General features: G+C 41.4%; 1 protein-coding gene across 1 annotated transcript in view; it reads right to left on the bottom strand.

Moving 5' to 3' along the window:
- The window catches only part of LATS2 (large tumor suppressor kinase 2), a 47,361-nt gene that overhangs the window by 11,264 nt on the left and 20,919 nt on the right, over nt 1-15,178 (bottom strand). The window contains exon 2 of the mRNA XM_082498640.1: nt 3,061-3,193. Within this exon, the coding sequence (XP_082354766.1) occupies nt 3,061-3,193 (133 nt within the window). The remainder of the gene's footprint in view (nt 1-3,060; nt 3,194-15,178) is intronic.

Raw genomic sequence — 15,178 nt, 5'->3', positions numbered from 1 at the left:
AAAGCACTGGCTGTGCTAAAAAGACAAGGGGAGACTATGCTGTTGCTATTTTTTTCTATTCCCCTTCTGGTTATTAAAACTTTCATAAAACACAGGATTTGGCCTATATACGCCTGAACAATTTCCTTTTAAAATCTTGACTTCACAACGTCTACAAGAAGAGTCGTATTGCGCTAACAGGCTTGGAGGACACTGGATTGCAAACTTTCTCAATTATTTGTATTACAGCATGTCCCACCTGGGCCAGATGCAGCACACTTGAGCATAGCTGTTGACTCCTCACCTCCATACACACAAGCCCTGCTATACACAGACACACAAGGATGTACACACTGTCCACACTGAAAGGCTGCCCCCATACTAAATTACACTTTCATAAACAATGCATTGTTTTGAAATGGAATCAAGTTGGACGAATAACCAGCATCCTTTAAAATGAAACCTATAATCGGCAGGTCTTTTTCCTATGATACCAGAAGGCCATGCTTACCGAGGTTGTACTTATAACAGCACTCCCTGACAGCTCATCTGTTGTGACACAGTGAGATGCACTGATGAGGCTGTGGCAACCCAAAGCATCCTAAGAAGTGGCTACTCTGGCCTAGAGGTGGGAGGCAGCCGTCAGACCCATTTGTCAGCTCTGTCAAGTAGGATTCATGCTGAGTCTCTGGGGCAAACTGACTTTGTTTTTCCTTATCAGAGGCCATGAAGGAAAGTAGCAGCAACAATTGTCGTCCTTTGGGACACATCAACTGTGTAAGGAATCTTGCAGATGTCAAGAGAGATATAGCGTCCACCTCCTACATTTGCATACCAGTAAGTCTGTTCCAGTCTGACAGAGGAATATTTGTATTTGTGAAAATACCAAATGTGGTAGTTGCAGATGATTTTTTTTCCACACACTCCTATCCAACACGGTAACTGTTATGACTATCTCTTGCCTGTGAAGGTTTTAGATGAGTTTGTATTCTGAAGATTAATCAACTATACTCATGGGATCATCTGTTTTTATACACAGCTCTCTGTCCCACAGTAATATCTGCTAAGTTTTATTTGAGTCTTGCCAGTATGCTGAAACCCTTGTTAACTTTACCACTGAAGTTAAAGCAGGACAAAAGTGAATAATTTGAAAATCTATTTTCATATACCAATATATGGAATTCAAAACTAGAAGATTTAAATTTTTAAACTGCAAATGAAAGGTTCCCAAGTAGCATTACGTGCTTTCTAATCAACTAGAGGAGACCTATGCTATCCTAGCACAAACAATACCATACCTAACAAATCAGTATGACTTTGTGGCACCTCAGGCAGGCAAGCACTAATTGCATGATATTTAAGTTTTGCATTCTGTGTATGCTAAAAGTAAAAGCAGATCTTCAGCTTGAAAGGTTAAGTATTCAAAGCAGCTGCATGCATTGGAATGTTAAGAAAGCAAAAACAAATGCAAATGAAAGACAACTGAGTAATTAAAATGTTAGCCTGGAAAGATTTTGCAACCCTTTCAGAGGAAATGTATGCTCTTTAGGACTGGGTGTGTTCTTTCACTTTAAGGAATAAAGCCTTTATAATAAAAAGCAAAATATAGCACAGTAATTCTGTCAAAGTTATTTTAAATTCTCCTTAAGGCTCAGCTGAGGCCACATTTGTGCACGTATTAGGACAGAGCTCTCCAAATATACTGGCCAATACTACTTTGTCTTTTATCCTGCAGGGTAAGACTCTGGGAAGTATTTTCTTAGGGTTTTCCAGAATTTCCAATTTCCCTAAATAATATTACAGGAAGCCTAAGACTGACAAAAAGGGCAGAACCATGCACCCTTTTTCATCATATTTGAAGCTCCATTCCTGAGAGTGACTACCTTGAAAATGAGGTCCTTTCCCTTTTCCATCTTCCAAATATGTGGCTACCCTCAGGGTCCCCAAGGAAAGTAGTCACTTTACTGAAGACCTCCTTCCTGTCCAGGGATTTCTCTTTGTAAACTGAATGGGCCTTCTCTTCCTCAGCTTTTCTCATCTCTGGAAATGCCCCTCTATCAACAAATTTAACACCCTTCCCAAAGCAGATTTTCAATTTGATCACAAGGCAAGGAGGAAGGTGGTGGTGAGGTGGCCAAGAAGAGAAATGTGTCACGTGGAAATCACTTGCACTCAGTAAAATCAACTTCTGACCACACTTAGAAGTCCGTACTACTGTAATTGGATTGATTGAATGGATTTGTTAGCTTCAATTAGTCCAACACAGACAAGACCTTTAAAGTATAAATGTTGCCACTGACACAAAAGAAGTTCCTTGTCCAACAAAACAGGCCCCTAACAACAGCTCTCGAATCTGCCCAACCCTTCATCCACTAACACCTCTGCAGCATCTAACACTGTGTGATTACACAGGTTTAGCCAGTCAGAAGATGGTTATTTGTCTGCTTGGCCAATTTTTGAAACTGAAAGAATATAAAAGTAAAAAACTCTATCCAGACTACCTTGTATCCTGATCACAGATCAAAAGCATTCTGCAGTGCTGTAAGTGCTAATACCTGAATGGAAACAACTCTTGCAAGGCCTTCTGTCAGCTGTTTGCTGATAAGGCATATGCAGGGCCCAAATCCTCCCATTTGCTAATTTACATGGAACAGAACTGACGCAGACTAGCAGGGATGAGAGAAGCTTCTGTTACCTTGGCCCAAGCTACTTCTGCAGTGTACTTACAAGGATGTTAACATGAATGAATTCCTGGGAAGTAAGCTATCTCACAACTCAAAAGCAATTACTTACAGGCAAGCTTTTACTTTGCGGTAAGCTAGATATGATTGAGGTGATTTGCACTGAAGTATAAATAGCTTTGTGTTTAAGAAGGTGGACGATGAATGTGCTCTTGCAAAGCAGGTGAGTTGTGTCCAGCTTCCAGCCCAGGTCACCTTGCAGGGCCATGTTCACATCACTGTCTCCTACAAGATTACTATTGAATACTACCAATCCGCTACTTCTCCCCAGAAACTACTCTAGTTTAAAAAAAGCTTTTTGCAAGAAAATAACACAATTTTTAAAGAAGTTCGTGCTTACCCGGTGAGGTCTGCTTAATTACACGTACTATCTGTTCATTCCTAGGATCCAAGTAGCTCATCTTACTGATATACTCCAGAGCTGCTTCAATACTTCTGCTACCCGTCTGCTTCAGTGCTCGGACAGCCATCTCCTGTATAAAGCAAACAAGAATTGAATCACATTAAGACAAAACCCAAGCACTGTACTGCAGTCTAGAAAGCCGTAAACGTTCTTACATTTATAGAAACGTTTTATAATTCACACCAGATCATAGCTGCCTGAAGCCAGCCAGCCTCACATTTTGAAAACATTTGCATGCCTTATACAATTCAAAAATTAAAAGAATAATAAAAACCAGAACCTACCTAGACTCTGGCAATTAAAGAAGCATCAAATTGAAATGTGTAATTTAACATTCCTTAAACTTTGAATCAGGTCTCGAAAAGGCAGCATAGTTTGACATAGGATGAAATGGAATGAAACAGTTTTTGATATTTGAGAGCACATCTTTCAGCCATACCTGAACACAGTAAAAGCTTTACGCTTTCACAGATACCACAAGAAGCTAATTAAGCAGGGGTTGATTTCTGCTGAGCAAATCCTGGCCCCACTAGAGTCAATGGGGTAGAAAGACTACTGTTTTCAGTACAGCTGGGACATCATTCACTATCGGGAAAATGACTAGGCACACCAAACTGCATTTCACATTGTCAGTCTTTTCAGCTGTATTTTATTGGGCGCTTATCCATCACTGAGAAGTTAATATGGGTGCCAGACACACAACCTGAAAAACTAAAAGTAGGGCAAATATGAATACTCTAGTTGAAGTATTCTATCACAACCATGGTTAGCGTCCCCTGCTTTACAGCCAGCAAGTTTGTTATCCTTTATCCTCCTCTCCTGCAGTTTGTTTATCCTTTCACTTACAGTTCAGGTATATAGAATACCTTCAACAATGACTCTAGCCTCTGGTTGCAAAGCAAAATTCACAAATCTTCACAAAGCCGCATGGTCTTTCCTGAAATGATGGAGAAACTGAAATCCAGAGCTTTAATGTTGAATTCAACTCACTGAACTTCACCCATCAAAAAGTTAGATACTTAGTCAAAAGTAGTTGCTGAGAACCTTTCTATAATCGCCTCCAAAAGCCAATTCATAAAAAAAGATAAAACAGGAGATAAACTGACTGTTGGTGACAGGAGATTAGAGGACTAATTTGAACTGAAGTCCTAGCCTTAGATGGCTAAAGTTGGATGAAATGAATGTCACCATCAAGACTTGCCTGCAAATGTCAGTATCCTATTATCGTGCCACTTTAGTGCCATTTTTAGGGGAATTCTGTGATTGCAACCTGCCCACTGAGCATTGAATCAGATGGAGTTTGTGCCTTCTTGGCTTGGCTTACGGACTGCAGATGTGACAGCTGGGTTGGCACAAGGACATCACTCTCCCACGGGGCAGTTCTGCGTCCTGGCTAGCAGTCAGGTAGCCCCAACATGTATCCCCCTTTCCCGTACCATCTGGAACAAAGAGCAACTTTGCCCGACTGCACTGCAAGTACATGTAACATACTCATTGTTTACTTAGCAAGGGAGGATCATCTCAGATGACACTAATTCACACAGCACAGAGCCACACGCTGGCACTTGGCATTTTGCTTCACTTAGCTCAGACCCCTCCTACTCCCCCCAAAATGGCAGCATTTTCTCCATTACTCAGAGGCTCTGCTTGGGGAATAGCTATAGCAAGTTTGAATATTTTTCATACAATTTATGACTCATAATTCATAGAAAGGCAGTAGTTCGTTTCACATTTCCTATAGCTGAAATACTTCACTGGCACCAACACATTACTAAGGGCAATTTTAAATCAACAGAAAACTATTATGTATGAAGGAAAGAATTTCCCACAACGGTTTTTTCCTCTCTTTCTTTCTTTTTTCTTCTGGATGCATTTCTAAAGTATTAGCAAATTTGTATCCTAGTGCTCAGCATTCTCATCATCCAGGGACTCTGGGCTTTACAGCCCAGTTCCACAAGGCTGCTAATACGCTCTGCCCATTTACACCAGCTGGATCTAGCCTTAGATCACAAGTCTTAAATTTTCCTAAATCAAATGTACTCCATACATGCATTTGGGCTGGCTTGGATGTTGTGTGGGTTTTTTTTTTTTTAATTATTATTTTGTCTGGAATGGAGTACCAAGAGAATAAGTGCTTGGTAAACAATTATCTTAATGATTAATAAAACAGTCCATACAATCCACTTCTCCCTCTCTTAGCTGTGCTGGTTATATACAATTCAAAGGGGCTAAAGCAGGTTAGGATTTTTATCACCAGCATAGTAATATCATCTCTGAAAACAATCCTCTCCCCCTCCCCCCCCCAGCATTACCGTTCTCTTTTTTTACCTTTGCTTATGTCAGAAAAGCAGAGTAAAAATGACACTGGTCTATTTGAAGCTGCGTGTTCTACCTTCAGCAGATTATGTTAGGGGATTCATATTTAAACTTTAGTGGGCATAATGGGAGGAGAAAACTCCAATACATTTCACTGTGGACTGTACGACAACCTAGGAGGGCCAGCAAGAGCTTGAGACTGGCAGCTGTGTCACTGGCAACCTCTACCCTGCAAGCCCCCACTGCAGTCCTGTGCTTCAGCTCACCGCCTCTCATCTTTCATTAGGCCAGCTGCCACCCTCCAAAGGGTTTCCTCATTACATACCCTGTTTGCTTAGCATTTACGTTACTGCTGGAAAAAATGAAGTAAGTTTTTTTGTGGTTCAAAAGAACACCTGGGATCCCCCTGTACACCATCCCATAGCTTTGGTCCTTTCCCCATAGCTATCATGGTATACAAATAGCCCCAGTTTCTGATGCTGGTTCATAAGTCTTGCATCATCTCCAAGCAAATGGAGAGCAACCAACAAAAAATAAACATTCCACATACAAAAGGAAAAGGTTTTTCTCAGAGGCAGATCACATATAATCATAATTCTCCACTCAGGAGACAAATCCCTCTGGGGGCATGCGATACTCCACGAGAGTGGAGGGCAACAAGAAGCTCCTGCACTGCTATATCTGGCCTTTGGCCTCCTCTGCATTGTTTTTCCCATCACCATCCTCCATGCCCACAGCTGTCTCCTCTCTGGCAGCCAAATGAAGAGGGCTCCACTCCAGCACCTTTTCATTAGGGATGAGGGACAAGCTGACGCATGGCTGAGGCTCACAGAGGGTATGCTCTGTGCCCAAGGTGGCTGCTGGCTAATGGGGGATGGTGGTCCCCTCCTTCCTATATGCAATGCAGCAATGAGCTCTGCTGAGTGAGGGAGCATGGCCAGGACGAGGGAGCAAAGGGCTGGCCTCCAGGAGCCTGCTGAAAGCGAAGCTGGCTCCCCGCTAGCGGCAGGGACTGCATTTGCTGGAAATCGATATACAGACTGTTTTGAAAGATGGGAAGAAGGGCAGAAGATAGATGAAGCAGTGTCAGTAATTACACTTGTTAGACAGCAGAGGCTTAAGAGAGATGGAGGGTGTTTATGAGAAGCAGCAGAACAGCTCAAGAAGAAGGAGAGAAATCAATGCCAAAATCTTGCAAACTGATACTGTAGGCAGTTGAAGGGCTGAGGAAACAAGAGGACAGACACTGGGCAAGGATAAAAGTGCACAGCTACACTGACACAGATAGAGCTGTCTTGATTTTACGCCACTCTAAGGTAAGTATATTTTAGAAAGAGAAGGGGAAAAAAGACCAGAAATGAGACATGAAAAAAAAATCTGCTTGGAGCCGTATCCAACACCAAAACATCCAAGTAGGCACAGGATCAAATCCAGCTCCCACTGGGGTCAACAAAGATTTCCATTAACTGCAAGGTACACTGCATCAGGCCCTGCGCTTCAGATCGTTTCCTCTTCACCAGGCAAAACGCTGTCAGCCGCAGTACGGGTTGAGAAACCTGGCTGCTGGCTGCGTTCTGCTAACCCCACAGCCAGCTGTCAGGCTGCAACGAGAAACACAAGCCACTGGCAGCGTGCACATAAACCACAAGGGAACAGAGTGGTCCCGGCCCCAACTCATTCTTTGCATTCTGTGTATTACCTCTGGAGGATTCAAACATCTCTCCGTGCAGGGCTTTTATGCACCTTTTTGCTTCCAGACCTCACTAGCTGTTAGTGAAAACATAAACCAGAAAAAGCAAAGGTGAAAAGCTACAAGGGGAAAACGTGCTTTTACAATTAACTCTAATAATTTTGTAATTAATGTTACAGCTGCAATATTAAAATGAGGTTTCAGTGGTCAGCTGTGGTTCTGGACAGATCTAATGGAAAACCAAAGTCAAGCCATGAACTATGAAGCAGACTGACAAAACTCTGCAGGATCCCAAATTTGTGGGTTCACAGAGAAAAATGGGGAGGGGGATGTTTTCCAGACAGTTCCTACAGTGGGCTACCCAAACCACACAGCTGCACGGTCAACATGCTCTCTGTTATTTCCCCAGTCTCATGCTGGTAGAAGGCAGCTTTCCAAGAGATTTCAAGATTTTGCTAGAAGGAAGGCCACCTTTGAGCTCAGATGCTCAACAGGGAAAATCCTTGTTTGATGGTAAACAGATATTTGGATGTGTGCATATACAGACTTCATATCACTCTGTAGGCAATGGGAAAGGCTTTCCCCGTTTTACCCTCCCGCCTGGCTGTACTCCACCAGCATTGGCAGAGGCTTGCGTTCTTGCTGTACTACAGGGTTGTCCAGCAACATTTTTCATTCAGAAAGCTCCTAGTTGCCAAGATGTATTTATCATCCAAGTGAAGATTGCACAAGAGGTTACAATAAGCAAGACTTTTTCCCAAGAACATTGTGTCTGAAGGAGACAATAGGTCCTCCAAGATTTGGCAAGGGTAATTAATTGCTAACAACAACAAAAATTAATTACTTGCTTTCCATTCACAAAGAAGGATGGGCGACAGATGCAGGAAACAGATACAGGTTCCCTGCGGAAGGGAAAAAACTGAAGCTTATGCCAGAAGAGATGATCCAGAATTGATTACAAACCTTTCTGCGATAGCCCACCACTGTCGGAATTTTCATTCATGATTTTCAACTTGCAAAACCTAAGAAAACCAGGAAACAATGCGTACAATATGCTCTGTCAGGACTGCTGCAGCCCCACAAAACAGAGAACCTTATTTTGTAATATTTTCTATCTCTAATTATTCTCTAGTTGGATGCTTCATCCAATTTTGTACTCTACTTCTGTTTTGCCTGTTTTCAGGTTGCTAACACCAGGGGTTAAATTTTGCCCACAAATTCCCATGCCCAGCTATAACCCTGATTAAAAAATTCTAGCCACATAATTAAGAAGCTATTCTGAGAATCATTAGCGGTCTTCGATTTTACTGTATCAAAAAAGCAGGAGGAAATCAGCATGGGCAGAAACCTACTGAGTGCCCACTTGTTTGCTGCAGAATCACTTAAGTCCATTCATAAACCACATAACCCATTCAGAAACTAACAGAGATCTACTCCATGGCTAGTTAAGAGTTTTCTGCTGCCGCTGCTCCTGTTATAAAGCTCCTCCAAAGCTATACTGCTTTAGCAGTGACAAACCTCCCTCGTATTTTCAGTTTAAATTACACGGGGTCAGTTTATTCCCTCTGCCTTTAGCTTCAATTGACTTTTAACTTCAGCAGCTCTGCTGCTACATACAGAGAGCGAGCCCCCTTCATCCCAAGGGATGCTTGCAGCTTGGTCTCCTGGGCTCAACAAACCACATTCTTTTAGTTTTCTCTTGTAGAACAGGCTCTTCATTCTCTTTACGCCTGTAGTAGCCCATCTCTGTATCAAGAAAGATCAGACCAGGACGTGGTTTTGATAAGCGCTGCACATACTAGTTCTTGATGGCATGTGAACAGTGGTGGAAAAGTTATCCTTGTGGTAAAGTCATTCCCTCCTTTTGTTGATTTCAGCAGAGGAAGTTTGAATTTGGGGCTTTAATCCTGGCTTTTAGTCCTTGCTCGCAGCATTTCTACCCTCTGTGCTCCTGAAGTTTTTTTTTCAGTTCTGGTAGCACTGCAGGCTTTAAGGTCATCCATTATTTTGGTCAGATGCTCCTGCCCTGCTTTGCACTGACTGTGCATTCCCATTTCACATTATCAGAGTGCTTCCTTTCTTTTTTTTTATTTTTTTTAATTACCAGACTTATTAATGGAAAAAGCATGCAGGAGGAACACCCTGTAGTACATAAAGTTGGGGCAGGCAGAAAAAGAATATGGATAGGTGATGAAATGTAAGATTCACTAAGTTAAATCGCATCAATGTATGAAAAAAGTAACTGAACTGTAAATTAGAAATGTGGAATTACAGGTAAGAAACAACTTTAACCAGAAAGTTTTTATATAACATTTCCAAGGCATATTTGAAGAACTAACAAAGGGAGTATGAGCAAAAGATAGAGTGAGGATTTTGGAAATGATACAATGCTCTGGTAGACATCCTATCAGAAGGAAAAACCCCACAAAACTAACATAACATTCACTGCTATGACATCACTCATTCTGCTTGCCTTCAAAGACTTTTAGTCTTGATTTAGACAGTCATCTACAGAATGTAGGCATCTTTACTATTCTGTGTTTGTGCAGCATCCAGTACAATGGGGTCCTGCTATGGTTGTGTTTATGGCAGTATGACAACTTATTATTAAAGTAAGGTAATTAAGTCCAGCCCGAAATATTTAACTTGGAGTAATAGGCAAAAAGATGTTGGAGGGCTAAAGTATCAATTCTCCTGGGTCCCAGGATGAAAAACCTCATATCACTACCACCACAAACCAACACTGAAATACGATTACCTTAATCCTCCAAGCCACAGGACACGGCACATTTCCTGTAGTTATGGAAGGAATGAGGCAAAATAAAACAAAAGTAACTAGAGATTGAGAAGCATCTTTTGATGATTAAAATGACAGGTGTTCAAAATGTTTCCAGTATCTTTTCAGATTTAAAATAGCTCTGGATGATTAAAAAGTAAACAAATGAACCAGACAAATGAAACCAACATTTGAAATTTATCACATTAGTTTTTGTATTTTACTAGCGCTAGAGGTAATACAAATTCTTTCACAAGTATTACAAAATGCTCAAAATAAAAGGGCCATCATGACACTTTTGTACTGTTTTTCCCCAGGTGTTTTTCCTTAAGTTCAGGACTAATCAAAGCTATTTAAGTTCTTCCAAGAGGAAAAAAAAAACACTCTCTAGACTTAGCAGCAGGGTACTTATAAAGAACAACTACCATAACACTTTCACCAACTTGGAAAGTGCAAGAGAGAAAAAAACAAGAGCTGAGAACAGCTGGAAATATGACATAGCTCCTTAGCAGGTGTGCCTCAAAAGGCACCAGTTACATCAAAATACTTTTTAACACTATGCAATTTATATCAAGTAGCAGCATATAACTTTTGTTTCTTTGTTTGTTTGTTTTAACTGAACTGAATAGTACATTCCCCCCCAGCAGCTCCTTTTAAGACACACTGTGTTTGGCCATGGGTTTTCACGGAGGACACCTGCCATCTTACACTATAGTCCTTGTGTTCCACGAGTTGCTCAAATATGGCTCTTTGCATGAAAAGGAGAGATACAAACTTCAGACTATAAGCCAATCTAAAATCCCAAAGTGAAGACATTTGGAATCAAACCAAGCATGGCTGCTCAACATATTTCCAAACAAATGCTTGTAAAATGAAGGGATTATTTATAACAAGGCACCTCCAGACAAAGAGTGCGTATCTAAACACTTCAAGAAGCTCTGATGAACTATTTAAGAGATGCAATCTGTTTAGAGAAAAAACATGCATGCACTGCAATGTCAATTTTAAAATCCAATCAGAACATTTAATCAGACAACTCCTGTTAATGTCCCAGACAGTACATGTGTTTACGTACAGACACGCATGCAGATATAATGGGTGCATGCCTGTGTATGTGAATCTGTTGAAATTAATCTAATTTCATGTAAGCCTGAGAGACCTTTGAAAGCAATGTATTAAAAAAGATGACACCTTCTTTCATGAAGAAATGAGCCTTATTTCTTATTTATGTCAGACAAGACAAGTAATTTCATTACATATATTTATAGATATATTTATTATAGCATTTCTGGGAGCATGTCAGGTGCTCTGGAAAGGATTTGGAAAGGGGAAAGCCTGCAGGAAGCTGGAAACGGTCCTGCCCCAGGCAACAAACCTGCACTCCACATGAAGCTCAAGTGTCATGAAAGAGCAATGACAAACAGGCAGAGACAGAGAGGCCATGGCATTAGCAACAGTAATGGAAAGGGAGTGAAAAAAATCAAAAGCCATCATGAATACCACTTTTTTCTTTCCTTTCTTCCAAATAGGCTGGGAAGCAAGAACAGAGCTGAGCTGCTCTGTCCCAACCAGGACACAGGCATGAGAGGAAGGGGAGCAGAGTGCCCCATCACCGTTGGAGCTTAATGGATAGACCTGAGGAACAGTGACAAAGAACCTGTTCTCCCTGTCCCCCACAGCCTTGGGAAAAGCACACCTGTGGCTGAAGAGCTGGTGGTAGAAGCCTAGTTTCCCTAGATATTTGGGGGAGAGAGCAACACTGTTAGCACCCAAGATAGGCGTTGACTTGCTGCCTACCTCAGAGGATCTAACTCCCCTTTCTGAAGGCACACACTCTTTCCCCCAAGTTTTGAAGGAGCACAGGCTCCTGATTCAGCAATTAAACCTGGCCAACAGTAACAGGCAGCAGTAACATCTCACTGAGTACAGAAAGTCCCCATTCTGGAAAACACACACTTTGTTTCAGATCCCACATCAGAACAGACGTGTAAGGAGTGAGCAGACAGCATTCAGTTTTCAACACATGTAGTACTCCAGGACTACCTATATACCAAAATTCACAGTCCAGGTTTGCATTAATGGTACAATAAAGGAGAGGGGAAAGTGTGTATTTGTACATCTTCACCCCTTGAGGTATCTCCTAGCTGCACAAAATCCATTCTACTGGGATGGCACCCAAAGCCTTCTGCACTGCACTGAGCCCTACACAAACACAAAGGAAGAATCCTATTCTAAAAAGGATTTATAATTTAAAACAGAACAAATAATTGTATATATAGCCATAACTGTTCCTCATTACTCTTTAAGTCTGCTCATTGGAGAGCTATTTAAACTATTTAGAGTTCAGTCTAACCAAATGACCAATGGCCGGTGCATCAACAGACAGAAAGTTACACAAACCTCTCCTAATCTTTCCTCAGCACTGGAGCAGAGGGAAGTCAAACCAGGAGCACTACTATGTCCTAATTCAGAAATCTTATTCTGAGGCCAAATCATGTTATATAAACAACATTTATAAATTACTGCACTGGCAGGTTTATGTTACAGAGCAGCATGGAAGAGCTTTGCTTACTTCATGCATGTGTGAGTCCACATGCACACACGCTCAAGTGTGTACATACCTCCTTTCCAAAGGTGCTATTTTACTTCCCTGAAATCCCCTCACTTTGTTACAGAAACAGGGAACTTCCCACCCTCTGGACATGGTCTGTAGCAGGTTCAGCCTCATCTCCAGTTCACTCCTGTCCTTCCCGACTGGTAGCCACTGCAGTGACCTGTACTCCGTCACACAGTGCCTCAGCCATAGCCATATGCCTTACATTAACCAGTGAGGCATAAGAGTTTCTCATGTTTCCACAAGTCAAGCCAAGGCAAGCCTCGGTACAATTCATCAATACTTTTAATGTTACAAAGGTACCATAACATCCTACAATAGCTCTTGAACTCTGAAGAAAAGGAAACAGAGGGCAATTAGAAAACAAATTCAAGTATAAGCAAATGAGTTGTCCCAAACCAAGAAGCATCATCATCTTCTTGTAATGTTCACTGAAAACCCCTTCCAGGTTCCTGTCGACGTTTTTTAGTAACTAGAGGTGTTATCAAACATGCCAACCCCTTTTCATACCAGGTCCAACACTGGGCAAGCTCTGAGGCTTACAACTGTAACTCAAAGAACAAGAGTTGCCCATCTGGTACTCCAAATCAAATCCCTTCTACATGGCAGAGAAGTCCAAGCCAGCGGAGAGCTTGTTACCAAGCCTCTGTGTTTTGATTCAAGTTGCTAAAGTCTTGAATGCAACACCTCCAACCTCCCTGTCTTCTGCTTTCTTTATCCTAACAGTAAAGCAGTCCAGTTGATGCAAAGAGCACCAAATCCTTTCAACAGCAGCACTGAGGAGCAGGGTTTGCCAAAAGCTATTAGTAGACAATATTGGGTGTTACAGCCTTTATAACTAGGAGGAAGACACACATAGGGCAAGAATCTTCAAATACTCGGTCACTGTTTGGTTTGAAACCTTCCTCTGGATTGGTATAATTTACATCCAGAAAGCAATAATAAATCCAGAAACTCAATTTAAAGACAAGAAGAACAGGAAGCGTTTTCCTATCACTTCTTCATAAGATGCATTGAAATCATTAGGAGAGGAGAGGTGCTGTGCATTTCACCAATGCATTCAGAAAGTTTTCCCACCCAAGAGAATGTGCACTCTTCAGACAAATTCCTCGTTATTTCACTTTTGCCCTTGCCTGACTCAGCCTAATGAAATATGCATATTTGGCCAACAGTGCTGACATTAATACCAATGTAAGTGTTAAAGGCCAATTTGAGAATATTAATAAACACAGCAGCACCCCACAAAGAAGCAATACAAGTTCCTGGGGAAAAAAAATTCTTAACAAGTTGCCTTCAGGAATTTATTGATTCCACTGAAATCTCACAAACTCTCAACATGCATAGAACACGGTAAAAAGAGCCTTGCACAGAAGGCACCTTCAAAGTTGAGGTAGAATTGGACCCAACCCTGAAGGAAAGGTGCACCCCACTGCAGAAAAGCACTGTTGTTATAAGAAAGGCACCACAGTATAGCTTCATGTCCAGTTGTGTACCAGGATCCACTTGCATGAAATTCAACCATGAATAAAAAATGGCATCTGCTACTCTATACCTCAGGGGTTCAAGTGTCTTTACACTCAAGGCGTGCAATCTTAAAAAACAAAAGCAAAAACCAACCCACTCCTGACGTAAACCATCTTAAATTACTGAATACATTAAGATGGCAGTTCCAGCAAAAGCAAGACCTTGCTGTGCAAATACCAGCTGCCACATAGAAAGCACTACATAAACTCTTTTAAGTATTCTCTTGGAGTCATGTTCTTTCAGGTTCTTTCTCTGAGGTGGGATGTCTTGTGGTCTTAATATTTTACACTTATTAGTAACCAGGACACATTTGCTGCAAGAGCAGCAGGCCATACCTGCTCTCCTCCAGACCCACTTTTCACATACTGAGCTGTCAGAACGATAGCATGGCTCCTTCCTACTAGAGCCCACATTCCTGCCCCCCTCCTTTTTTTTTTTTTGAAACAGCAGTTTCTTACTCTTTCAGGGCAAGTAAATCAAGCTGGATAGAATAGCAGCTCAGTGAAGGTTTCATGATGAGCTTATTCCTCTTCATTAGCAGCAAGTGATGTGTTTGCTAATTGTATTGCTCACACATTAGCCAAATATGCTTTTGGCTGGCACATTTACAATAATGCCATTTGTGTATCAAAGCATTTCTTTTCAGTGGCCACAGACACTACGATGAGTGCTTCCCATTGCTCTTCCTTCTACTATAAAGATACATACATATTGAGTTATGTATAAAAAAGGATTTTTACAAATATTCACAGAGCTTGCAAATGATGTCTTAGCCAAACTGGATACAAGAGACTTGTAAACTGGGTATTCAGATTCAGCAAGATGAGTTATGAGGTTTGTTGTCCAGGACTAAAGCCCCAAAGCACAGAAAAGAATTGTGTCAAAGACTGGAAGAGCTTTTGCGCTGCCAAAGTCAGCTGTTCCCCAGAAAGTCACACAGGGTTGCAAATATGCAATGCTTTAGTACTGTTTATTGCATTTCTCCATATCCAACTCTACAAATTGAATTTCGCATCTATTTCTGTTAACGGTGCCTCTGTCATTTTTACTGAGTGCCACATACTTGAGACATTACAAGTTTTCTTCTATTTCATAAGACTGTAATATTTAAAGAGTGATACTCTTCTCCCCTCCT

This window comes from Vanellus vanellus, assembly GCF_965231255.1.
Source record: "Vanellus vanellus genome assembly, chromosome: 1".
NCBI lineage: Eukaryota > Metazoa > Chordata > Aves > Charadriiformes > Charadriidae > Vanellus > Vanellus vanellus.
The sequence above is the reverse complement of the archived record's forward strand: the minus strand, read 5'-3'. Positions and strand labels throughout refer to the sequence as shown.